General features: G+C 37.8%; 1 protein-coding gene across 2 annotated transcripts in view; it reads left to right on the forward strand.

Moving 5' to 3' along the window:
• Cp (ceruloplasmin) overlaps nt 1-25,223 on the forward strand; it is a 52,012-nt gene that overhangs the window by 3,655 nt on the left and 23,134 nt on the right. For both annotated transcript variants that reach the window (XM_075950963.1, XM_075950964.1), the window contains exons 2-12: nt 4,969-5,216; nt 6,927-7,136; nt 7,896-8,069; nt 10,259-10,513; nt 12,083-12,254; nt 16,087-16,226; nt 17,242-17,394; nt 18,442-18,659; nt 20,721-20,871; nt 22,459-22,671; nt 24,061-24,268. In XM_075950963.1, the coding sequence (XP_075807078.1) occupies nt 4,969-5,216; nt 6,927-7,136; nt 7,896-8,069; nt 10,259-10,513; nt 12,083-12,254; nt 16,087-16,226; nt 17,242-17,394; nt 18,442-18,659; nt 20,721-20,871; nt 22,459-22,671; nt 24,061-24,268 (2,142 nt within the window). The remainder of the gene's footprint in view (nt 1-4,968; nt 5,217-6,926; nt 7,137-7,895; nt 8,070-10,258; nt 10,514-12,082; nt 12,255-16,086; nt 16,227-17,241; nt 17,395-18,441; nt 18,660-20,720; nt 20,872-22,458; nt 22,672-24,060; nt 24,269-25,223) is intronic.

Here is a 25,223-nt window from a genome sequence, read left to right on the forward strand (position 1 = left end):
TATGTTCAACTTGCACTCCACAGGCCACACATAGCTTAGAGAACAGTTATGAAAGTGGCCCAACACATTTGTAGATGGCAACGTCATTGTAATGTCAAGAGCTTGGACACTCCTTTCAGGTTAAATTATGTTTTAGTTTGCTTATATAGGCACCCAAGTTGCTCTGCCAGACTCGACTGAATGGTTTCCCAAATAATTATTTTAACACTCCCTCAAAAATACTTTAAAAATAGTAAAGGACTGCATGGCTAGTGTCAGGTTCCAAAGACACCCAGGACAACTAACTCTGCTGGCCATTGACATACCAAGGCACAGAGCTCTCTCAGTACCTATGGCCCATCTCTGTTCTTCTCATCTCTCCTCCTACCCTAAACCTCTCTAGCCCAGAGACTTCCCTTCTCTTCCCCCAACTTCTATCTTCTATATAACTCTGCCACTGCCATTTCTGCCTCTCTCTCTCTCTCTCTCTCTCTCTCTCTCTCTCTCTCTCTCGGCTTACACTTGAACTCTTTGCCCTCTTAGTTCTCTTCTCTTCCTCCTCGCTCTCCCCTGCATCTCTCTCCTCTCATGGCCTGGTTCAGTCTGAACTCTTCCAGATGCCTTGGGTTGTACTCTCCCTCATATCTACACTAAGACTCTTATCCTCACACATCCCTAGGAGTATTCATATCATCAAGTTCATTCAGTGAGTTTAAGTCTTACCCAAGGTACATGAAATTTTGCCTCAAATTTTTCTTTTTAAATCTTCTGAAGAAGTACAAAATTTGACTAACAGTTATTGGAAAAATCCATTTACAGTGCCCCACTCCCTGGTTTGGCTAATTAAAAATAAGACACAAGTACATCATACAGGATAGCTTCTCTGGATACACTAATTAAACAATCTTACCTGCTATAACCATTTCCGTTTCTCCTAAGAAGGTTAGTTAACATTGGGTTCCTGTTGTGCTTGCAGAGCTTAGCTATTTTTGATGTATAATTTCACTGAAGTTTGTGCTATATGCCCCTGGGGGGAGTGAGATGTCTGTGAGTAGACCATTTTTCTGTGATTTCTGTTTGTTAAAGGCAATATTTCTGAGATATCCTGCCAAAAATTTCCTGTCCTAATCTCTACAATCTGTGGAATTTAAAGTACTGTTTGCTTGTGGCTAATGACTGTGGGCCTCTCCCAGACTACAAACACTGAATTGTGCCTATAACCTGGCTTATTGAGTAAGCAGATTTTTCCACAAGTCTTCAGGGGAGTGCTCAGCCTGGTATCCCCTTGATTTCAGTGTTGTGATGTCCCAGGCAGGCAACAGACACATGAACTGTCAGACTTATTACTCATCTGTCTGAGAGTTATAAGCAGATATTACTTCATGTTGTTATGAGATGATTTGTTATGCAGTAATGAAAATCTAATGAAGCATTTCAACAAGTGAAATCAAAATTCTTCTTTAATTTTGAGACTTTAGTAACCAAGCTAAAAATAGGCCAAAAACTACTTCAGTGAATTCTGAACTTACCAGTGGAACAGTATTATTAACTAATTATTGTAGCATTAATGATAAATTATCTGCCATTAAAAATTCTGGGAATATGGCTCAGCAGTTAAGAGTACGGGCTGCTCTTTCAGAGGACCCGGTTTTAATTCCCACTACCGACATGGCAGCTTACAACTGTTTCTAACTCCAATTCCAGGGGATATGGTACCTTCATATCAAGGCACATAAAATAAAGATAAATGAAGTATTTAAAAAAGAAAAAATTCTCAGTTCTGATTCTGACTTTACCAGAAATAACAGGAGTCACTTTTTTTTCTTTAAAAATGAAAAAGGGAGCTAAAATGGGAAGTGTGATTTCTGGGAGAGAAATCCATTTTCTATAATGAGTAGAAAGGATTATAGTTGCCAACAGGAAGGACTGAAAATAAATGTGAAGAATTTCTTTGGTTCAAAGACCAAGTATAATTAATTATTGTGGCTGAACATTTGACTGGCAAAGTTTCCACAAGCTTCTAGTAGGTGTTTGACCCTTCGTTCCCAAGCCATGAATAGTCCCTGATGTTTCTTTAAAGGATAGTATTGTACGCAAACAGACCTCCCCGAAGTTAGATATTTCTCAATTAAATAAGGGAAATTTCTCACAATGGAAGAACCAAATGGAAGAACCAGTTTGATATATATGTAAAATCTTTGAGTATATTTTAGCTTCAGATCAATTTTTATTTTAAAGGTCATTTTCATGAATACTCCATCCCTTCAAAAACTTTATCTAGAAAAAACTGGGTCACAAAGCCAAGGCAGAGCACATCCTATTTTAAAAAATGGGGACTGTAAGGGAGACATGCATAGATCTAATCCCATGGGAAGTAGAAAAAGACAAGATCTCCTGAGTAAATTGGGAGCATGGGAACCTTGGGGGAGGGTTATAAGGGAGAGGAGAAGCAGGGAGAGGAGCAGAGAAAAATGTAGAGCTCAATAAAAAATAAATAAATAAAAACCAAAGACAGTGCAGTGGGTGAGTTTTGAGAAATAGACACCTGTTACAGTGTATGGGAACGGGATAGGTCCCTGGGTGCTGTAGAATCATGTTAGGGAAAACATGCATATGGTGTTTCAATAAAGTCTTGAGGACAAGAGGGCTGCTGTAAATCTGGGACCACCAAAAGATACACATAAGCAAGGCATGGTGGATTGGTATCTCTGCTAAATATTATCAGACAGGTCTCCTAGAAATACTGTCAAACCCTGAAGACAATTTATTCTGGGGTTTAGACAAATGTGCTTGAGACTAGTTCAGGGTTCTTTTGGCTGGATGGGAAAGGTGCCATTAGCTGCAGACTGACCTTGCTCCCTGTGGGTCCTTCTTAACACAACTGACGTTTGACCTCATGGGTCTTCAGTGCTGCACAGCCTAGCTATTGTATAAGCATGTATTTATTAAGATTCCTCCTGTTCACACTAATTATGTGGCTTTGAGGCAGAGTTCACCCCAGTATTCTGATCTTTATTCATGAATTTCTTGAAATCTCCAAGTCATCTCCATTTTCTTCTTCTGCTTTGCTTTAACACAATGGAAAACACATAATAAGGTAACACAAGCAGGACACACCACAGCTAGTATTTGTAGTAGGATTTTACTGATCCACAATTGGTGTGTTTTTAATTACTTTATTTTTCTTATTTTCAGTGTAACCATCACACCAAGATGGGTTCGAAAGAACAAGAAATACAATCTCCATAATTTTTCAGTGTACAATTCTGCTTCCTTTGAGAGTCCTGGTGTTTATACAATCAGTTGTCCATATATGGTTCTCTAAAATTGTCAGCCTAGAAGCCCTTAGACAATTCAGAGAAATGTGACTCTTTTACGACCTATTTCCTGCTCACTCTTCCAAAATCCAGCCCCAGGATCACTGCCAAGTGGTGATGCATTCATCTATAAAGCTACCACATGCAGAGATCTGGTACCACGATAGTATCAGCTGAAACCAGAACTTTTTATATTTCTGTCTCATAATGCCAAGGAACTCCACTGCCTCTGCACTTGCTGCTCTCATAACCTTCAACTTTACAGGTCCCCACAAGCCCAGAGTGGCTGCCTGCACCAGAATACACTAGCCTGCTGGTTAAAAAAAATGAAGGGGCTGGGCCTGTGCACAACTCCTCTCTGACCGCAGTCAGAATCATCAAACTGAAGTCAGGAATTTATTTATACATCACCTAACGCATTACTAGATAGTTATTCAGGTTAACATTAGAAAACACGAGGTTAGAATCCTAGACTTTTGAAAATCACATTTTCAACTTCTGTAGCAATTACAAAGCCCCTAAGCAGATCCATCTTTGTCTTGAAACATGGAAAGAAATAAATCTAAACCTTGCCGATGTACTCTCAGCCCAGAGAATGTGATGAAGTTTACTTTTCAGACAGGTTTTCCTGTTCTGTGATGGTTAAGTGGAGCATGGCAAATAAAAGCTGATGGACTATAACAGAGAGCACTTGTTTGTGTAGAAACTCACCAGAGCCAGGATCTAGTTGAGTCCTTCTAAATGGTTGCATGGCACTGTTCCCAAACAAATGCCACTAAAACTAACTTTGTTTAGTATGTAAGAACCAATTTAGGTGTAAATATTAAATATACCCCCTACATATACACTTTTCTTTTTTACTTCCTTCCTAGTTTTATCTATTATATTGATATATTTAGAAGAAATTTCAAATTATTAACTAGCATTAATCAGAACATAACCATTCAATATGAAGAATCTATGGTAATGAAGAATTCAAAAATACATATGATATTTTAAATGGAAAGGTAATTTTTAAATCCATATGGATTACATATCAATTCTAGGACTTTTGAAAGAAATTAAAACAATAGATTGGACTGTGGGGCAAGTTCAATGGGTAAAGTACTTGTTGTACAAGATTTCTGATCCCCAGCATCCAGATAAAGGAGGCACAGCTGGGTAAAATGAATTGCATCACCAGAGACAGCTTCTGGACACAGATGTTGGGAAGCTCACTGGTCATCTGAAATGGGGAGCTCTAATTCATAGGGACCTTCTCTCAACAACTAAAGTAGAAAGTGGTAGAGGAAGGTTCTGAAATAGAGCTCTGGCCTCCACATCCACACCACAGGTGAGTGTGCACTCATGCACACACCCAAATGCATGCATACATACACACAAATCAATAATTTAAATGATAAAATTAATTTAGAGCCACTCAATTTTATTTCATTTCATTTTTGGCACCATGGTGTTGTAAGGTCCTCACAGGTGGTTCTCTATCATGTGTCTAATATGAAACATCTCATATATTAAAATAACAGAGTTAATCAACAGCTCTCCTCCTCATCTTTGGAGGCATTTATACAACAGGCAAAAACTGAATGTTGATGTAATCATTGATTCTCCTAAGTTCTAATATTATTTTCAGAAATGAAAGTTTCTGACGAAAGTGTCTTTTCTCTTGCAGGGAACAGTCCAATCTATATCTTCAAAGTGGCCCAGATCGTATTGGAAAAACATACAAGAAGGCCCTTTATGTTCAGTACACAGATGAGACCTTTAGGAAAACTGTAGACAAACCAGTCTGGCTAGGGTTTTTAGGCCCTATCATCAAGGCTGAAGTTGGAGATAAAGTTTATGTTCACTTAAAGAATTTTGCCTCTAGGCCCTATACTTTTCATTCACATGGGGTAACTTACTACAAAGAACATGAGGGTAAGTTCAGTGTGTGCTGTGGTTGGAGTTTCCCCTGCAGTAGGAAAACCTTTTAACTTCTAAAACTGATACCTTTAGATAGAACTTGTAACCAAACCCTTTAACACCAATCTATTATATAATGGGATTTTAACTCATCACTTTAAGTGCTTTGTTTTTTCTAGTTATATGACTTCCTGTCGTGGGAATGAGTACTGCCTAAATGAACAGATTCTGATAGTGAAAGCCACATGCTCAGATATTTAGAAATTAAATATGTCTAGAATTTGCTTTAAAATAATTTTATATGACTGACGATAAAGTTGAGTAGACTTAAAAAAACAAGAATGTCTTTCAGTCTGCCATTATTAAAGGTGGGTTTATAGGTACACTGAAAATCCACTAACACTTAGAGGAAAATAAAGTTCATTTCAACTTGCATATGTTGGAAAATTTCTAAAATTTAGTGTAAAATTTTTGTTTTCTATAAATACTACACATATACTCACAAATCAGAAGTTTCAGTTATATGAGAAGGTGGTTATTTTGCTTATTCTTTATACCATGTCTGTAAATAGAAACACGGTTTGGTTTCCCAGCCACCCAGACCCAAATAATCACACAGAAACTATATTAATTACAACACTGTTTGGCTGATGACTCAAGTGTATCTCTAACTAGCTCTTACATCTTAAATTAACCAATTTCTATTAACCTGTGTATTGCACCAAGGTTGTGGTATCCTGGTAAGGTTCTGGGTTCTGGTGTCTTTTTCCTTCTGCAGCTAAATGGCATCTGCCTAACTCTGTCTTCTTTCTCCCTGCATTCAGTTTAGTTTTCCTTTCTAGCTCTATTCTGCCCTGCCATAGGCCAAAGCAGCTTCTTTAATAACAAATGGTAATGAATATTCATAGCTTACAGAGCAGAATTCCAATTGGAAGTAGAAACTGTGCTTTGTTACCTGTACACCCAGACTCTAATATTCACACAAAACTATGTTAATTACAACACTGTTTGGGCAGTGGCTCAAGCATATTCCTAGCTAGCCTTTATATCTTAAATTAACCCATTTCTATTGTTTTATATTTTACCACGCATGGTCTGTTACCTCTTGCTTCTTGGGTGACTACATCGCATCTGCCTGACTTCTTTCCTCTATCTCTGCTTGGATTTCCCACCTTGTTATATTCTGCACTGACATAGGCCAAAGCAGCTTATTTATTAACCAATGGCAATAAAACATATTCACAGTATAGAAAGGGGGAATCCCACATCACATGATCCCCGGGTAAAAACTTTTCATTAAATTATAAAAGTTGCAATCAGCCAGGTGGTGGTGTCACACGCCTTTAATCCCAGAACTTGGGGAAACAGAGACAGGCAGATCTTTGTTAGTAACAGGCCAGCCTAGTCTAGGAAGTAAATTCCAGGACAGTCAGAGCTGTTATACTGAGAAACCCTGTCTCAAAAAACTAGATAGATAGATAGATAGATAGATAGATAGATAGATAGATAGATAGATAGATATAGATGTTAGAATCATCCTGAAATATCTACCATGTAGGACTCAATCAATTATCAAATTAGTAATAATTGTTTCTGTGAGGTTATGGAATCTCTGGTTTCTTTATCTGTGTGTACTGAAAATCCAGAGGGCACCCTCTAGGACTCACTATTCCTTCAACTGTTTTCATATGAACCCACTTTCTAACTCCATTACACTGCTTCCAGGTGCCATCTACCCTGACAACACCACCAATTTTCAAAAAGCAGATGACAAAGTGTTTCCTGGAGAACAATATTTGTATGTGCTGCATGCCAGTGAGCAAAGTCCTGTTGATGGAGACAACAATTGTGTGACGAGGATTTACCACTCCCATGTTGATGCTCCAAAAGATATTGCATCAGGACTCATAGGACCTTTAATACTCTGTAAAAAAGGTATATTTTCTTACTGCTCACAAACAGTGTGGGAGATAGTACAAGAAAGCTTGTTTTTCAATTAGTTTTATAAGTTATTCTGTATTGCAGTTGAATAGATAAATGATAAGAGTTAAAAAGAAGGAAGTAAAGTACAGGAAAGGCCTTAATGACATGAAAAAATGGAACAAACCTTTAAAGGAAAATGCCAATGAAGCTAAGATGCTTGATATCAGTTTTCTGTGGGATAGGTTTGCTGGGCATGACTTCCAATGATGGTGTTATATGGAGATACATGACTTTAATATGTCTGACTACCTCAGTGCCACTCCCTAGCAATGGCTATAGTTACCTGTATTATATTGGTAAATATGATAATATTACACTTATTCCTCACCTTGTGAAGACAGCATAACTCAAGAGATTGAAATGTAATGTGTTTTGGACAAATAGTTACCTTCAAATTCTTCTTGTGGTGGCTTGTGGCAATATGTGTGTTCTAGAAGATATGGACACATCTGAATTATAACCTTCTCAGTTTCCAAAAAAAAACATTTAATGCTTTGGTCAGTAGATATATACAAAAATATAAATGCAGTGCATGGGGGCAGGGGTATTCCCTGAGTATTTCCTTAAAGTGGAGTAGCTGGGCTAGATCTGTAGTTTGTTAAGAAAGTGAACACTAAATTTTAAAAAGAAGCTCTAATCACTTAATTTTAAAAAAGTGTTGAATCACATGCTAAAATTTCAGATCTACTAAACTACAGATTTCTATTTCAGATTCTCTAGATAAGGAAAAAGAAAAAGATATTGACCAAGAATTTGTAGTAATGTTCTCTGTGGTGGATGAAAATCTCAGCTGGTATCTAGAAGATAACATCAAAACCTTCTGTTCTGAACCAGAGAAAGTTGACAAAGACAATGAAGACTTCCAGGAAAGCAACAGGATGTACTGTAAGGTTACAAAACATATAGCAGATTAATTCTGCCAAGATTATTCTCTCACATGAATAATCCTAACCTGAGGCCCTAATAACAAAAGCGTGTTGGACATGCAATTTGATATCTGTCTGTCCCAGTTAGAGTTATTATATTGCTGTGATGAAACAGTATGACCAGAGACAAGTATGAAAAGATAGGGTTTATTTGGTTTAACACTTTCACATCACTGTCTATCATGAAGCAAGTCAGGGCAGGAACCTAAAGGGGAGGGGGTCATGCAGAGGCAGTTCTGCTTAATGTCTTGCTACTCATAGCTTGCAGAGTCTCTTTTGTGTTATTATTATTATTTTGTTTTTAGAATTTAGGACCACCAGATCAAAGCACCACCCACAATGGGCTGGGCCTTCCCACAACAATTATAAACTAAGAAAAGGACCTATAGGCTTGCCTATGGCCCTATCTTATGGAGGCAATTTCTCAATTGAGGCTCCTTCATCTTAGATGACTCTTGTAAAGGAGGCTGTGATTTCATTTCCTGGTAGCCCAGACCCAACTAATCTCATAGAAACTGTGCTAATTACAACACTGTTTGGCCAATGGCTCAAACATATTATTATCTAGGTCTTACATCTTAAATTAACCCATTTCTATTAATCTATGTATTGATACAAGGCTCTGACTTACTGGTAATATTCTGGCATCGGTGGCTACATGGTGTCTCTTCAACTCTATTATCTCTCTCTCTCTCTTTCTGTTCATATTTCTTGGCTGGCTTTAATAATTGGCTGAAACAGTTTTATTCAACAACCAATAAAAGAAACACACATAAGAAGGACACGCCACAACAGACTCTAACTTGTACCAAGGTAACACAACTAGTTAGCACACTGTCTAAATACTAGCCAGGTAAAAGTCGAATACACCAAACGTGTTTCTTAATTAAAAAGAAAAATCATCAGTTGGAATTTAATGCATATGTGTTATATGTCTTTATTTATCCTCCAAGTTTATTCTAGAAGCTATTTGAAATAGGACTTTTGAAGTAAAAATTTAAAATTAGATTTAAATTATAAATAATCCACTATCTTTAATAAAATAACTTAAACCACTAATTCTAAAAAGCACCCCCTTAACAAACAATGTTGCCCTCACCAGGACCCCTGTTCTACATCATTTAAATATTTGAGTTCACTTTGTGTCTCCTACAAATGCCTTCTGGCAGCCCATGCTTTTTCTTAATTCTCAGGGACATAAAGAATAACATTAGGTTATTTATTCCTCAGAATTATCTGGTAAATTAAGAATCTTAACATTAGTTACACCAATTTAATTTAACTTTTTAAAAATAATCTTTACTTCCAAATTAGAAAATGAAGTTATTTCCAACTTTCTATATTTGTTTTGTTTTCATCTGACATGAGGGTCTTTTTCCTACTCATTTCATCTTCTCTATTATCCTTCTAACAAAAGCAGATAGTAGAAAAATATCCTCAAATTTCTAGTCTAGATGAACATGGTTTGATACCACTGTCACATTTAGTATATTAATGATCCTTAACAATAATGTTTCTACCCATGAATTTCCTAGGATTTCCAAATTTGAAAAATGACTCTCACTTTCTTCCAAAAGTCTCAGGCCATACTGCTTTTGAATTTTCAAGTCTTCCTGCCATTTCACAAATTTATTCTTCTTTCAAATTTCTTTGAATTGTGTCCTCCAATATTAGAAATATTTTTACTTGGTGTTCTTATTGCAAAAGAAATTCATTAAATCCAAAATGTCCTAAGCAAAAAGAAGAAATTTAAATCATCTGCCTTGTACCTACATGCACAGTTAGTAACTGATTATTAAATAATTTTCAATATTTTATCTTTAACTGAGTATTCTCTATGTATGTATATGGACACATTTATATTTACACATGTGAAAACAATGTAAATACTTTATAAACATCAGAGATCAAGTAAGTTTTATTTCTAATATTGCATTAATCTTCAGTATTGTATTGGCAATGAGCCTTAGGGTAAAATAAGTTCCCATAATGAAAGAGTATGTGATTGATTAGCAATGTCTGGCATGGATATGGGGTGGGGTAATTGCAAGTGTGGCAGATGTTTTCTATACCAAATTGAATCTCTTTCTGTATCACTATCCCAAGCGCCAATGTCTATAAGGCAAAAACTCTAATATTGACTTGCAGCTATAAATGGATATACATTTGGAAGCCTTCCAGGACTCTCTATGTGTGCAGAAGACAGAGTGAAATGGTATCTTTTTGGTATGGGTAACGAAATTGACGTGCATGCAGCTTTCTTTCATGGTCAAGCACTGACCAGCAAGAACTACCGTACTGATACAATCAACCTATTCCCTGCCACCCTATTTGAAGCTTATATGGTGGCCCAGAATCCTGGAGTCTGGATGATCAGTTGCCAGAACCTGAACCACCTGAAAGGTAAATATCTTCACCTCTACTTAGCTGTCACTTGTAAAAGCAGTGTGTATTAATTACTCTACTAGTAGAAGACGGTTGAGGAAAAGCAGAATCAAACAGCTGATTAAGTAATCTGAACACGGAATTATATTAGTTTTATTTTTGTAATGCTTACATCACAATGTAATAAAACCAGGTATCCCTGGGATTTTTATTGATTTTATTGAGCTATACATTTTTTCTCTGCTTTCCCTCCCTGTCACTCATCTCCCATTCAACCCTCTCCCATGGTCCCCATGCTCCCAATTTACTTAGGAGATTTTGTTTTCCTACTTCCCATGTAGATTAGATCCATGTATGTCTCTCTTAGGTCCTCATTGATGCCTACATTCTCTGGAATTGTGATTTGTGGGCTGATTTTCTTTGCTTTATGTTTAAAAACCACTTATGAGTGAGTACATATGACAATTGTTTTTCTGGAGCTGTGTTACCTCACTCAGAATGATGTTTTCTAGCTCCATCCATTTTCCTGCAAATTTCAAGATGTCATTATTTTTTTCTGCTGTGTAGTACTCCATTGTGTAAATGTACCACATTTTCCTTATCCATTCTTCAGTCAAGAAGCATTTAGGTTGTTTCCAGGTTGTGGCTATGAGAAACAATGCTGCTATGAACATAGTTGAGCACATGTCCTTTATGGTACATTTGAGCGTCCTTTGAATATAGACCCAAAAGTAGTTACTGGGTCTTGAGGAAGGTGGTTTCATAATCTTCTAAGAAATCACCATACAGAATTCAAAGGGGCTGTACCAGTTTGCACTCCCACCAGCATTGCAGGAGTATTCCTTTTACCCCACAATATCTCCAGCATAAGTTGTCATCAGTGTTCTTGAGCTTAAGCCTGGGATATTTATAAAGTAATGAGATCTGAAAAAAAATTAATATTTGGAATATAGCAATGGCTCCTGCCATGAAAATATAGTATCACTTGTAGTTTCTCAATGCAAAAATAGAGTTCTGTAAAAGCATATTTACACATTATACTGTAAAGTAGCTTGCTTTTTTTTTACTTGTGTCAGGTAAAACTAACTGTTTTCTTTGTGATGTGTCTGTTCTTTGTCCTAGTTGGTGAATATCATTTCTGTGTCTGTAGCACAAAGTATAAGAACATTCTTAGTTCTTAAACCCTATTTGTGAAATTTTCTCCCAAGGATATTAAACTTTGAAAAACTTACCTCTTGAAGGCAATTCCCCCAAAAGACTATTATGTTATAACATCCAGCCCTCAAAATAAAAGGATGGTTTTATTAAAGTTCTAGTGGTCATGTGACATTGAATCACTGGACTCTCAAGAGGAATCCCATGACAACTGGTTTCTTACTCTGTAAACTCACATGTTTAATGTCCCTTTTTTAAATCATAAACACAATAAAAGATTTGTGTCTGTTTAAAAACAAATTTTTCATCAGTAGTCTGTTCATATGTGTTTGTCATGTTTCATTGTATCATCTCTCTTAATGAGTTCAATTTCTACCTGTCATTCATCAGCAATTGCCACAACTCACAAGAGCCTTCTCTGTGGTGTTTCAGCTGGTTTGCAGGCCTTTTTCCAAGTTCACAACTGTAACAAGCCCTCACCAGAGGCTGACACTGGGGAGAAACATGTGAGACACTATTACATTGCTGCTGAAGAGATCATCTGGGACTATGCACCTTCTGGGACAGACACCTTCACGGGAGACAACTTAACAGCCCCAGAAAGGTAGTGCCCCTCTAAAGGTCATTTCCTTTATGAGTAATGATATGAAGTGTCTATGTAGGGCTTACTGGCCATACATATTTTTCTTCAGAAAAATGTCCATATTTCTTCTTTGCCCAGTTTTGACTTGAATAATTTGTTTCTGTTGGTATTTATTTCTTAGGAGTGCTATATAGCCAGAATATTAGTTCTTCATCAGATATTCAACAGAGGTTTTTCTTCTATTGTGTAGTCTTTCACCCTCTGAATGTGTTGTCAGGGTTTCTGTATTGCCCGTTTCCGGCAGTCATTAAGTCCCAAAGAAATCACACAGAGTTCTACATTAGTTATAAACTGACTGACCCATTAGCTCAGGCTTCTTATTAACTATTATAACTTATATTGGCCCATTATTCTTGTCTATGTTAGCCACGTGGCTTTGTACCTTATTCAGCGTGGCAGTCTCATCTTGCTTCTTCTGTGGCTGGGTCAGGACTGCAGACTAGGACTTTGTTCTACCCAGAATTCTCCTGCTCTCCTTAGCGCAACTCTACTTCCTGTCGGGTTGTCCCGCCTATACTTCCTGCCTGGACACTGACCAATCAGTGTTTATTTAAAATATAATTGACAGAATACAGACCATTGTCCCACACCATAAATTGTGTCATCTGACACACACAGGTTACTGTTTGTATGTGCCTGCATTTCATAAGCTGATACATTCTTCCTTTTCTATCTGCAACTTTCCACAAAACAGAAAAGATAATATATCAAAAGTTATCAGGCACCATTTAGATGATTCAGTGGGTCACAACCAAGCCTGATAACTGAGGACCTACAAGGGAAGAAGAAGCCAGCTGATTCTTGAAAGTTGTCCTCTGATCCTTACCACTTTTACATCACAGCATACACAAAATAAATAAAAGTGGTTATTTTTTAAATGTCTTCAAGATTATATGCCATTAATCAATGCCTGTATATGTGACAGTACTGTTTCACAGAAACTCTGTTTGTGACCCATCTTTTCAAAAAAAATCCCCTTTGAAAAAGTTTAAGAAGTTTATTTTGTGTTACTCCATGTTGGATAGTTGGGCCTGGCTGTGGCCAGGTCTGTGACTCTCATAAAACACAGACTTAAGTACCAGGCAATACTGACATCCGCACAACAATTCCAAAAACAGAATCTCCAACCTAAAAGAGTCTTACAAATTTCAGATTTGTATTTTCATTTTTTTAAATTTTTTATTACTTTAAAAATAATACCAATCAAAACTCCCACTTCCTCCCCTCATTCCACTTGTCTCCCAATACACCCCCACCCCCTCCCCCCACTCCCTCCAGTTCTAAGAAAGGGCAAGGCACTCTGCCCTGTGGGAAGTCCATGGCCCTCCCCACTCCATCCATGCTGAGCAAGGTAAGCATCCAAACAGAGTAGAATCACCAAAAGCCAGTACATGCAGTGGAAACAAATCCCAGTGGCTTCTCAACCTGCCCCAACTTTCAAGCACATTCAGAGGGACCGGTTTGATCCCAGGCTCATTCATTCCCAGTGCAGCTGGACTTGGTGAGCTACCATTAGCTCGGGCATGCTATCTCAGTGGGTGAACCCCTCATGGTCCTGACTTACTTGCTCATATTCTCCCTCCTTCTGATCTTCAACTGGACCTTGGGAGCTTAGTCCAGTTCTCTGTCTGTGGGTCTCTGTCTGTGTCTCCATCTGTCACCGGACAAAGGTTCTATTGTGATATTCAAGATAGTCATCAGTTTGACTATGGGACAAGGCCAGTTTAGACACCCTCTTCTCCACTGCCCAGGGTTCTAACTGGGGTTATCTCTGTGGACTCCTGGGAACTTCTTCAGAGCCAAACCTGTTGCCAACTCCAAAATGGCTCCCTCAATTAAGATATCTCCTTCCATGCTCTCATATCTGTCCTTCATTCATCTCAACCATTCCACTCCCCCAAGCTCTTCCCAACTTCCCTTCTCTCCTCTCCCTCTTCCCTTCCCTCTACCCTCCTGCCCCCCAACTCCATGCTCCCAACTTTTTCCAGGCAATCTTGTCTGCTTCAGATTTCTAGGTGGATCTATACATGTTTTTCTTTGGATTCATCTTATTACTTAGCTTCTCTAGGATCATGAACTCATATCATCATAGGCTCAATGTCCTTTGTTTATGGTTAGAATCCACTAATGAGGGAGTACATACATATTCATAGTTTTAGGTCTGGATTATCTCACTCAGGATAGTGTTTATACTTGCATCCATTTGCATGAAAAATTCACAATGTCATTTTTTTAACACTGAGTAATACTCTAATGTATAGATGTGCCACATTTTCTTTATCCATTCTTCTGTTGAGGGGCATCTAGTTTGTATCAAGGTTCTGCCTATTTACAAATAATGCTGCTATGAATATAGTTGAACAAATGCTTTTGTAGTATGATTGGGCATCTCTTGGGCATATTCCCAAGAGTGGTATTGCTGGATCCTGAGTTAGGTTGACTCTGAATTTTCTGAGAAACTGCCACACTGATTTTCAAAGTGGTTGCATAAGTTTGCATTCCCACCAGCAAATGGATGAGTGTTCCCCTTACTCTGCATCCTGTCTAACATAGGCTATCATTGGTGTTTTTGATTTTAGCCATTCTGACAGGTGTAAGATGGTATTTCAAAGTTGTTTTGATTTGCATTTTCTTGATAGCTAAGGAAGTTGAACATATCCTTAGTATCCTTTGGCCATTTGGATCTGAGAGGTGAGTCAGTGCCCACAAGCCCAGACACCTGGATGCCCCATTATCCGTGACCTTAGAAGTAGGCCAGAACTACAGCCTACAAAATGGGAAAAGATCTTCACTAACCCCACATCAGACAGAGGTCTGATCTCCAAAATATACAAAGAACTCAAGAGTCATCAAAAGAACAAATAATCCAATAAAAAAATGGAGTACAGATGTAAACAAAGAACTCTCAACAGAGGAATCTAAAATGACTGAAAAATACTTAAGAAAATGTTCAACATCCTTAGTCATCAGAGAAATGCAAATCAAAACAACTCTGAGATTTCATCTTACACCTGTAAGAATGGCCAAGATCAAAAACACTGATGACAACGTATGCTGGAGAGGTTGTGAGGAAAAGGGAACACTTCTGCCTTGCTGGTGGGAATGCAAGGTGTTACAACTTCTTTCGATGTCAGTGTGGCGATTTCTCAAAAAATTAGGAAAGAACCTTCCCCAAGACACAGTAATACATCTTTTGGGTATATACCCAAAGGATGCTCAATCTTGCCACAAGGACATGTGCTCAAGTATGTTCATAGCAGCATTGTTTGTCATAGCGAGAACCTGGAAATAACCTAAAAGACCCTTGACCGAAGAATAGATAAGGAAAATGTGGTACATTTACACAATGGAGTGAGTACTACACCGCAGGAAAAAAAAATAACATCTTGAATTTTTCAGGAAAATGGATGGAATTAGAAAACATTATTTTGAGTGAGGTAACCCAGACACAGAAAGACGATTATCACTTGTACTCACTCATAAGTGATTTTTAAACACAAAACAAAGAAAATCAGCCCACAAATCACAATACCAGAGAATGTAGGCAACAACGAGAACCCTAAGAGAGACATATATAGATCTAATCTACATGGGAAGTAGAAAAAGACAAGATCTCCTGAGTAAATTGGGAGCATGGAGACCTTGGGGGAGGGTTGAAGGGGAAGGGTGGTAGGGAGGGGAGCAGAGAAAAATGTAGAGATCAATAAAAAAATCAATAAAAGAGATCCTATGTAAAGAGCCACCTTATTCTACCTCCACACCATAAGAAACCTTTTTTTTTTTCTTTTGGCAGTCACTCGAGGGTATTTTTTGAAGAAAGTGCTATGAGAATTGGTGGCTCTTATAAAAAAATGGTTTATCGTGAGTACACAGACGGCTCCTTCACAAACCGGAAACAGAGAGGCCCTGATGAGGAACATCTTGGAATTCTGGGTAAGTCCAAGCAGAGTACTTGGTTTTTCTTGATTTTCCCAATCTCAGTAGGAAAAGTGTCAGGACCTGCAGCATGATTTCTAGAGAGACGTCAGGTGCACAGGTACCACTTGACACATAGCAGCTCGTTACTTTGCCAAAAGCAAATTATCAGTTTCACATCGTGAAGAGATAAGGAGAACTGTGTAATGATTTAAGTAAATGACTTAGCCAAAAGCGTACTCTCTCAGAAACCAAATGTGGTCTTACTGATGACCCCGGCTGCATCTGTCCTAAAGGTTGTTCCCAGTGAGCTCTGAGATCTTTCATAAATAGAAAACAGTCTAGACTCAAGAGACAGTCTTCCTCTTTATCTACAAACTGGGTGAGTTTTGAAAGTGACTTAATTTTCTATGTTTGTTTTTTTTTTCTATAAAGTGGAGATAGAAGTGGTTTTTACTACATAAAACTTTACTAAGGGTTAGATGAGGTATTAGATATAGTAGGAATAAGATGACCTCAATAAATATCATTATGGATATTACATAAAACATTTGCATGCTAAATAGCTGTATCTTTACTCTATAATTGATAACAATACTAATTTTAGAGTTTTACATTCTAAAACAATATTATCCTTCGCACTCAAGACAATGCATCCTAAACTTACCACGACTGGGCACAAAGGACATGCAGTCCAGACTAGGGTGAAGAATGTGTAGATGCTCCAGATGCTTTTTGAGGTGTGTAGACATTATTATTAGTTTTTGTGATGGGCACGTTTTACTGACTTGAAGAAAGATAATAAACAAATTAATTTCCTTCAACTTCCATTAAAATAGTTCTTGCAGTTCTCTAAATTTTCCACATTGTAACAATAATGGACTTTTTAAACACCAAACTTTCCAACTTGCTACACACATACACCTTGTTCCTGGGATACTTGTCAGGGGACACAGCTAAAGCCAGTAACTGTTGTGCATATTCTGCATGTCACACAACAAATAAAGATAACAAATGTTCTCTTTGTCTCTAGGTCCTGTCATTTGGGCAGAAGTAGGAGACATCATTAAAGTCACATTTCATAACAAAGGAAAATATCCTCTCAGCATTCAGCCAACAGGAGTGAGATTCACTGTAGAAAATGAGGGGACATTCTATGCCCCACCTTCCCACTCTCTGAAGGGAGGTGAGTCAGAAATTCAGTCCTGAGAATGATGAATGACGAATACTGCCCATTACTTTCCAGAATTATACAAACAGCAAATAAACCTTCTTCTTATCCTTTCCAATTAGTTTACAGAAGATTGCTTTCCCTTAATTGGATAACTACTGACAATCCAATAAGAATTTAGTTGGGCTGTATCAATTATACATTTCTGAGAAACTATTGGGAGGATCGTTTTAAAAGTTCTTTTAATGTTAAACTTAGAGACTCACTTTTTGGTATTCGAAAAGTACAGAAAGCTGTAACCAAAAATATTAGTAATCTATAATTCCATAGATAATCATACACACATATACACACATGTATTTGTAATCCTCCTTTCTTTTGTGTATATATAACATACTTGTAATATGATTGAGTTTGTAGTATAAAAATATACTGGAATTATAGTTTTGTGATGTTTGCACTTATAATGTTATAAGGATTTAATTATATGATTTTAATGATATAAAATATTCAATAATGTAGATATACTCTAATACTTTGATATTGAGATTTTCAAATGAAGTTTCATGACTTTGCCATCAATTGCAATGTGACTATAGGAAGCTTATTGAGGCTTTCTAGATTCAGTTTCAAGTGAAAATTTAGATAATTTGCAAGGGATCACAGATTAAGTTTCTCTCAATTCTAGAATCACTTTCTGGTCAGTTTGGTCAGCAGAAAATGAACTGATTACCTCCAACTGCCAGGCAGCATTTGAGCTGATAGGATAGAGGAGACGATACTTGCCTTCAATATTAGTTCTTCTTGGGGGAAAAATGCACATATTCCCTCTTTGTGCACAGAATCGGGCGTTAATCCTAAAAAGAGGTTGGGGGCAGGGATGAGGCCTTCCTGAGTTTATCACACCAGTATGTCAATTGTGACAGGACAACACATGGGGAATGATATTTTAATTGGGATCAAGGGATTTAGAAGTGTATTACAAAATTTAGCCTACTCTGTGGCTCAATAGTCACATTAGAAAACACAAATGTAACCTCTCTGCTGTGACCTTTCTTGTAGGTGCGCCTCATCCTCAGGCATCTTCCCATGTGGCACCCAAAGAAACCTTTACGTATGAATGGACTGTCCCCAAAGAAATGGGACCCACTTATGCAGATCCTGTGTGTTTATCTAGAATGTATTATTCTGGTGTAGACCCCACCAAAGATTTATTCACTGGGCTTATTGGGCCAATGAAAATATGCAAGAAAGGCAGCTTACTTGCAAATGGGAGACAGGTAAGCCCAGGCTGGGGAGAGTGACAATGACTTCCAATCTGTTTTAAATTATCACTGTAAGGAGATTTCTGGTCTTTAAGGCACTGAAGATTTTACAAATGTCTTATTTTAAATTTTCCTCAGATTTATAAGCTCTTTATTATGGTTGGTTAGAGTGGTACACACTTGTAATCTCAATACTAGGCTAAGATGAGGCAGGAGGATCAAAAGTGTGAAACCATTCTGGGTCTCACAGTAAGATCATGCATTAAAGGTGTATTATGCATATTTTTCCATTAGAAATACCTCAAATTTATCAGAAATTGCATTATAGATGGAATGCATAGTATTTTGTGATAAAATTAGCAATAAGAAAATAACCGCTTGATTCATCATTATAATCATTTTATGTTGTACCTCTGAAGATAAGGGATCCTGTCAGGTGATCCAACACAGCGGTAGTTCCAGTCTTTGGGAAGCAGTGGCATAAAAATAAAGAGCTCTAGATATTCTCAGCTACTTAGAGTGCAAGGCAATTCTGGGCTACATGAGACCCTGTTTCAAACAAACAAAATTAAATAGATAGGGTCTCCTAAACTGGGCATGGAGACACATGATGGTAGCCCCAGTATTTGAGAGAGAAAAGGACCACATTTAGCCAGGTATCATGGCACATGCCTTTAATGCCAGAACTTTTGAGGCAGAGACAGGTGAGTGTCAGGCTAGCCTAGTCTGCAGAATGACTTTCAGGGCAGCAGGGGCTATATAGAAAGCCTATCTCAATAAAACAAACAAACAAGGATCACATGTAAGGCTAGTCTGGGTTACTATAGCATGACCTTTCCCACAGAGAAGAGAACAAGTATCTGCTGGTCCCAGACAGACCACTGATGGACCAAAGAAATGATCCTACCCATGTCTAGCTTGGTGAACCAGTAGCTTTACCTTTACTGGAGTTACTTCAGAAGCTCGAGTACCATAAATGTAGCTCATGTAACATTATGTAGTAACATAAATGTAAATCACCCAGAAACTCACCCTAACCTTCAAGTCGACACCTTAGTTGGCCTATTGCATTTTAATAATCATGTTGTCCACTTGAATGAATCATGAGAGAAAGACAAACAGGACTTCAGTATTCTCTTTTCGGAGAGTTCATTTGCTTTGATTCCATGGACTGATTGTCTTCAGAATGACTGGACAGTTTGTCTACTTCATTGTTCATTTTGTTTTAATTTGCCTGAATGTTGTGTGGATCCTTCTCCCAGCTTGTTGTCATGCCGTTTCCTCACTGAAGACGATCTGTGTGGATTATAGATGTCCTTACTGGTTTCAAGGATTCAGAAGTCTTTTTTCCTGATTTCATCACACAGATATTCTCACATTAGGTTTTATCAGGACAACAAAATACCCAAGACAAATAACTTAAGAGGGGTCTACTTCAGCTCTTTATTTTAGAGGGGTCAGTCACAATTAGCTAGTTCCATTCCGTTTTGAGCTATAGAGAAACAGACATGCATATGGTCAAAGAAACCTGTTCATCCTCATGAATAGGTGTGTATGAGACATTGGAAGAAAATAGGGAAGGGAGAAGGGAGGTGGGGGAGGGAGGAAAAGAGAGGGAGAGATATGCTACAATATTCATTGATATGATCTGAGTGACGTTGTCCTTTCAATTGGGCCCAAATTAAACTATCCATTACAATCCAATAATGCCATCAGCTTGGAATTAATCTGTTACCACATAGCTTTCAGGACATTTCAAATCTAAATCACACCTCTATTTGAGTAAATTATGTTTTTAATAGTTTCAATTTGTATGGACAATGTGGGCATGGAGGAAGAAGGAAATTTGAAATTTTAGATGCAAGATGCTCATGTTACCTTACTAAAGCATGAGTCCTCAATAGACACCAGTGAAAACTTTGGTGACCAAGCGGAACCTGTCATGAACCAAATATTAAAGGGGAACAGAAACTTCTGCTGAAATTCCTTAAAGTGGTTTGTACAAGAGAATTATGCATATAGAAATCTTTTGCTTTACTCACTTTATCTTCACCTGATTGTTATTTTGATTTGCAGAAGGATGTAGACAAGGAGTTCTACTTGTTTCCCACAGTGTTTGATGAGAATGAGAGTTTACTCTTGGATGATAATATCAGAATGTTCACAACTGCACCTGATCATGTGGATAAGGAAGATGAAGACTTCCAGGAGTCTAATAAGATGCACTGTGAGTACTACATCTCTTCCACCTGTCAGGCTACTTCACCAGTACATAGGTAATAGTACCAATTAAATCCAAAGTGAGCATGTTTTTTAAATTACTATTCAATAAACAATGGTGCTCTGAAGGCAATGCCTTTAATTTTAAAACAAACAAAAGCCCTCAGAATAACCAGATGTAGCAGACATGTTAATGAGACGAATGTACCTTTTAAAAAAACCATTTAGGAGGCTGGGAGGAGGCAGAAATTTTTTTTTCTTTTCAATAAAAAAATAAATGAATAAAAATAAAAAAAACATTTATTTAGGGGGTGAGGGGAAGGGAAGGAGGAAGGAAAGGAAAATAAAACAAGCCATGTTGTCTGTGGAGGTCATAGGAGAACATGCACAAATCAGTTTTCTCTTCTCAGAATTTGGGTTTTGGTGGGCTTGACAGAAAGTGCCTTTATCAGCTGAGCCATCTGGCTGGCCCTGGAATGTGTTTTAGGGATCCCTATGTCAGCAGTCTCAGCTTTGCCCCAGAGCTTGTTAGAACTACAAATTCTTGGACCCACTTTTGAGTTACTGAATTATAAACACTGCAATAAGTTCTGGGAATCTGTATTTAGCAAATCCTTTAATTGGTTCTGATGGCATGCTCAATTTGAGAATAATGGGTTATATGCTATTCTCATTTGTAACCCATTAATGACAGGCTCCTTTTATTATTTCCAGTTATCCAAAAATTTAAGCTCTTTCATTGTGATTCAAAAATATGAAGTCTGCCATCATGATTTTCACACTTGATTGCTCATCGGAATCAGCTGGCAACTTTTAAAACTCCTAACACCCAAAGAAACCTGTATCACATTTATTTAAGTGATGATGAGCATCAGATTTTCTTTTATGTTTTAGCTAATTTCTATTTGATTAGTTTTCAGAGATGATGGGCTAATTGTTCCAAAGACCCACACCATTTAGAAAGAACAATAAACATTTGCTGTAGCTGTCAGAAGTAAAAATTGTAAAGTTTCAATACAAATTCATAGTTTTTGTTATTTAGATGTTGTTTTTTGTTTGTGTTTTAAGCTAGAATGATTCTACTCACATTACCCAAAATATTTACAATATTACTTTAAATTCTACATTTTGCATTTTGGACATGACAAAATTATTTTCTTTTGGAAACAGCAGTGAGAAAAGTTTTCCTATACAAGACTGTCCCCATTTTCCAAGACGAATCGGGAAATTTTTCATGTAAAACAACGAATACATTCCCAGTGTCCTGACACCCAGGGAAAGCTGTTATTATTTACCTATGTAGTCGCTCACAAACACGACCTTTGAAAGAAGTGAGAAAATTTGCATGGAATCTCATTCCAGCTGAAAACACTGAACTCTCTAGTGTTGTAGGGACACAGCACTTCATGCTCTGTGAACTCAGACCTGCTCCTGCAGCCAGGGTCTGTTACAGCAAAGGCATTTCTGACACAGAAACAATGGGCAGACTTGACTGTGTCCTTACACTAAGAAGTAACATTAGGAATTTGTTTTCATTTAATAGGATATGTTATCTTCAACCCTTTTTCTCCTGCCCCTCCTCCAACTTTTTCAGCTATGAATGGATTCATGTATGGCAATCAGCCTGGCCTCAGCATGTGTCTAGGAGATTCTGTTGTATGGTACTTGTTCAGTGCTGGAAATGAAGCAGATATACATGGGATATACTTTTCAGGAAATACTTATCTGTCCAAGGGAGAAAGAAGAGACACTGCAAACCTCTTCCCTCATACAAGTCTGACCCTTCTTATGAGACCTGATACAGAAGGTACATTTCTCTTATTGGCTAACGTCTTAGTGTTATGATTGCTGTGATGAACCACCATGACCAAAGCAACTTGGGAAAGAAGGGTTTGTTTGGCTTACACTTCTTTATTACTGTTCATCACTAAAGGAAAATGGGACAAGAACTCAAACAGTGCACGAGCTGATGTAGACAATGTGGAGGAGTGTTGATGACTGGCTTGCTAAGCCTGCTGTCTAATAGAACCTAATATCACCAGCCCATTGATGGCACCACCCACAGTGGGCTGGAACCTCCCACATCAATCACAAATTAAGAAAATACAGCTGTATCTTATCGAGGCATGTTCTCAATTGAGGTTCCTTCCTTTCAGATGACTCTAACTTGTGTCAAACTAACATAAAACTAGCCATGACAGTAGATTTATTGGTTTTCTTTGAAAATACTATTGAAAAACATACAGAGCAATGAATTATTTCAATGCCTCCCAAACAGACCTTTTCTTAAGAGAGTAATTGGGTCACTATTGTTGAAGCACACATCAGGTGGCCCTCTTCCTATTTATAGGTGGAGCAGGAGTAGAATGTATGTAAGAACGTGTGTGTATATTTGTGTGTATGTGTGTTTTCCTTGTTTCAAACAGCAGAGTCTCTGACATGATTCCTTCTCGGTCCTTTTAAACATAACTGTGATAAAGCAGGCTAGAAGAAATGATTTCTGCATGTAAGCTTTCCTCAGTCTCTACAGCTTTGATGTGGAGTTGGCATACTGACTGCTTGCAATTGGGTGTTCTATACAATTACTGTTGCCATGCACATTTAGACACATCTGTGGGCCTTGTTAGGGGAAAGAAATTTATTCATATCATGAAAATATGCTAACTTGTTTGTGGCCTCTCTTGATTCACTGTGTGAAACTTAAGATCGGTTAACTGCATGCTCATGAAAAAAAGAAAGAGAGAAAGGTGATGGATAATAATGAGAGATATTCTCTCTTGAGACATAAGCTTTGTGCACATCTATGAGGTTCCAGGTAGATGGAATACCAGATGCCCAGAGACAGAAACACCTCACATTGGATCTTAGAAAAGTGAGAGACTTCTGTCACTAGAGAAGAAGGAGCAGTGGGTAGTGTGAGGATTAGAGCTGTGCTCCATAAATTTGAGAGATAAAAGCACTGATAAAAAAAAAAAGACAGCTGGGCATTGGTGGTGCGCACCTTTAATCCCAGCACTCAAGAGGCAGAGGCAGGTGGATCTCTGTGAGTTTGAGGCCAGACTGATCTACAAGAGCTAATTCCAGGAAAGGCTCCAAAGCCACAAAAACCTCTGTCTTGAAAAACCAAAAATAATCATAATAAATAAACTACCATCAACAAGAAAATATTGACAAGTTTTCTATTTTGCCACTCCAGGGACTTTTGATGTAGAGTGTCTTACAACAGATCACTATACAGGCGGTATGAAGCAAAAATATACTGTGAACCAGTGCAATCAGCGTTCTGAGGATCCCACGGTCTATTTGGGAGAAAGGACCTACTATGTTGCAGCAGTGGAGGTGGAATGGGACTATTCACCAAGCAGGGACTGGGAAAAGGAGCTGCATCATTTGCAAGAGCAAAAGTAACTGTCCAGTCTCAGATTCCCAAATGCTCAACTGTAATTTTAGGTTTCCATTTCATTAAAGAGTTACACTAACCCTTAGAAAAAGCAGCAACTGCATTAAGCAACAGCAATAAGCACGTCCTGAGAATCTGTGCTCATCATTTCTACTCCTCTTGGCATCCTCACAGGGTACCGTCCTTTGACCTTTCCTGATTCTGTGATGTCATTGCTTTTCCGATGGACTGTCACTCATCTTCACACTCAGCCGAAGGGAGAGCAGTAACAGTGTTGCTTATTTTCCCTTCCTGATTTTATTTCTAGTATAATAATCAGTCATTCCATATTCCTAGTTCAGCTGTATGGCTTTTAAATGCATAGCAATTCTTTCTTCTAAGACCTTAAAGGAAAATATATTTAAGGCCATTATGACACAAATGCTGTGAAAAGTTAAAAAATCAGTAAGGATAAATCCAAATAAAGAATGGCCACAGAAACATCAGAAACTTCTGTCTCAGCATCATGTGACGTCACCTGATACTTCTAGGTGTCCCTATGTTTTCTAATTTTCTCAGGCATCTCTGCAGTATCATGTAATTTCATCGTGTGGCCCCATGTGAACATGATCTGAGGGACTAGGGTTAGCTGTGGTACAGATAGATTAATGATCTGGCTAGCAGTAAATAGCTGGATAGTTTAGCTTCAGTGATGAGTGTGGTCTGAGATAGAGAGGACTAAATGTCATTTTTTTGTGTGTGATTTGGATTGTGATTTAAAGAAATCATTAGTTAACTAAAACTATAGAAACAATTGACTAGAAATATATGCTACTTCAGTTCCTATTGACTAGAAATACTGTATTAATTCCTAATTGATTGAATCTGAAGTCCATAACATGTTAGAGAGGAAAATGAGATGACATGTTTTGATCAGTGTCTCTCTTAAGGGACATAGGAACTATGGCTTCTCCAGACAG

Source organism: Microtus pennsylvanicus, chromosome 16, assembly GCF_037038515.1.
Source record: "Microtus pennsylvanicus isolate mMicPen1 chromosome 16, mMicPen1.hap1, whole genome shotgun sequence".
Classification (NCBI taxonomy): domain Eukaryota; kingdom Metazoa; phylum Chordata; class Mammalia; order Rodentia; family Cricetidae; genus Microtus; species Microtus pennsylvanicus.